At 41.4% G+C, this 1,793-nt stretch overlaps 1 protein-coding gene across 1 annotated transcript; it reads right to left on the reverse strand.

The window, feature by feature from the left end:
* Nucleotides 1–15: 15 nt before the first annotated feature.
* Nucleotides 16–1,603, reverse strand: LOC108632712 (SET domain-containing protein SmydA-8-like; the record flags this gene model as incomplete). Its single annotated transcript, XM_018037448.2, has 4 exons — nucleotides 951–1,603; nucleotides 522–890; nucleotides 309–443; nucleotides 16–202 (listed from the first exon to the last, which is right to left on the reverse strand). Coding segments are annotated over exons 1-4 (1,177 nt in total), but the record flags the coding sequence as incomplete, so codon positions are not given.
* Between the last annotated feature and the right edge of the window lie 190 nt (nucleotides 1,604–1,793).

Here is a 1,793-nt window from a genome sequence, read left to right on the forward strand (position 1 = left end):
AATGCATTATTATACCTTGCCACGTGACTCCATCGTTCCTTCCGAAATAGGAAATAATTCGAAACTTTATGTCTGCGAGAAGATAATTTGTCCGAGGAACCAGATGCATTAATTCCCTTTGCATGAACTTAAAAATTTGTCGCGGAGTTTTATATAAAAGCTCTTCCGTTACGGCTGCTATACCTGAACGAATCGAATGTACCTAGTAAACAAACGAAAACAACTAAGTAGTTGCGACTGAGAAGAAGTTATTGATGGTGAACAATTTTTCTTTTTAATTAATAAATTTTAATTTTTTGCAACTATACCTGCCGATGATTTATAGTTAAGGTACACTTGTCACAGACCCAAGGACTTTTAATATTAAGCGGATCGCGAGGCAATAACTGTCCGGAACATTTATCAGATGCGCACAAGAGAGCACCTAATTTAGTTCCAAACTCCTAAACGATTCAAGAACATAAAACTCGTCCTTTACTCCATCTCCCATAACTTTTTATACTCAATTCCTCCAGACTTACAGTAGAATCGCTACACCTCCCGCACGTACAGGAGAACTGTTTGGTGACGCTTAAAAATTGCCTCCGCAACGTGGTGTCCCAAAATAGACTAGTATAGGTCATAGTCAATTCCTCGCCGGCAGAGATCGGACGAGTCGTGTTGACGTAGAGCCTGCATTCCGCGTCGAAGTGATGGCTGGTATTCGGTACACAGCAATGATTTTGCAATGCTGCTATAGGATAGAGGCCTCGCAAACTTGAGGAACGATCCTTATCATGAACTTTTACCGTTTCGAAGGCATTCGTATAAAAAGCACCGCATACATGCCTCATCAGCTTCATGTCCTCCTCATTCGGAAGGTTAGCCACATTTCTCTTAAGCAGCTCAAGCTGGGAAAGTTTTAGGAACAACTGAGTATCGAAGAATCTGAAAATCCTAAACAATCGTACCTCGTAATAAATATCAGTTTGATTTGACTGAATCGAAGCTAAGCATTTTCGTTGTTGTTCAGTCAAGAAGAGCGCACGGATGGGGACCACAGCCAACATCAAGTCCAAGGACCAATCGGTGCCGCAACTCGGTGCCAATGACCTCAAGTAATCGCATTCATAATTCACGTGTTCCGGCAAGTTCTCGCATTCTACGGAACAGACCGGCAACCCGCAGCCTCTATCGCACGGAAATAACGCGCACTCGTTTTTATAACAGCACACGCACATCTGCAGATGTTTGCCTACTGCCTTTGGCCCGATTATGAGAGGCGCGTCGATGATGATTAATTCATTCTGTCGAATGTCACGAGTGGCGAACAAACCGTATCCGCCTAACGGGGAATAACGAATGGTCCATGGTTTTTCCTTTCGGAAAACATTTTTCTCTTTCAAATGAGAGATTAATAGTTCCTCCACTTTCTCCGGGTTACTATCACGATTCATGTTGAATCAGTCCACTTGTATGGTACATCTACTGTACCGTTCTTGTATCTAGTCAGACAGAGGAAGTCGAGATTTCGTTGACGACTGGCTACGGCCGTCTCTTATTGTGGTATAAGTGTTTAGATTATGTAATACGCCTACTATTCTTTCCGCATCTAATTTAATGCTCGACTTAAGATAAAGTACTCAGCAGTATTCTTATAATATACTTCATGTATGCTCGATAATAGTACTATTGTTTTAAATGGCAATCTTTTTATGTACGCATGTAGTTCGGGTTCGTCTAAAGTATAGTTGGAATTTTTTATATCCAAGTACCACTATCCATTCCATTAAGGATGTATTGGCTATACAGTC

The sequence above is a fragment of the Ceratina calcarata genome, unplaced genomic scaffold, assembly GCF_001652005.2.
Source record: "Ceratina calcarata isolate Rehan_Ccalc_2016 unplaced genomic scaffold, ASM165200v1 scaffold166.2, whole genome shotgun sequence".
Lineage (NCBI taxonomy): Eukaryota > Metazoa > Arthropoda > Insecta > Hymenoptera > Apidae > Ceratina > Ceratina calcarata.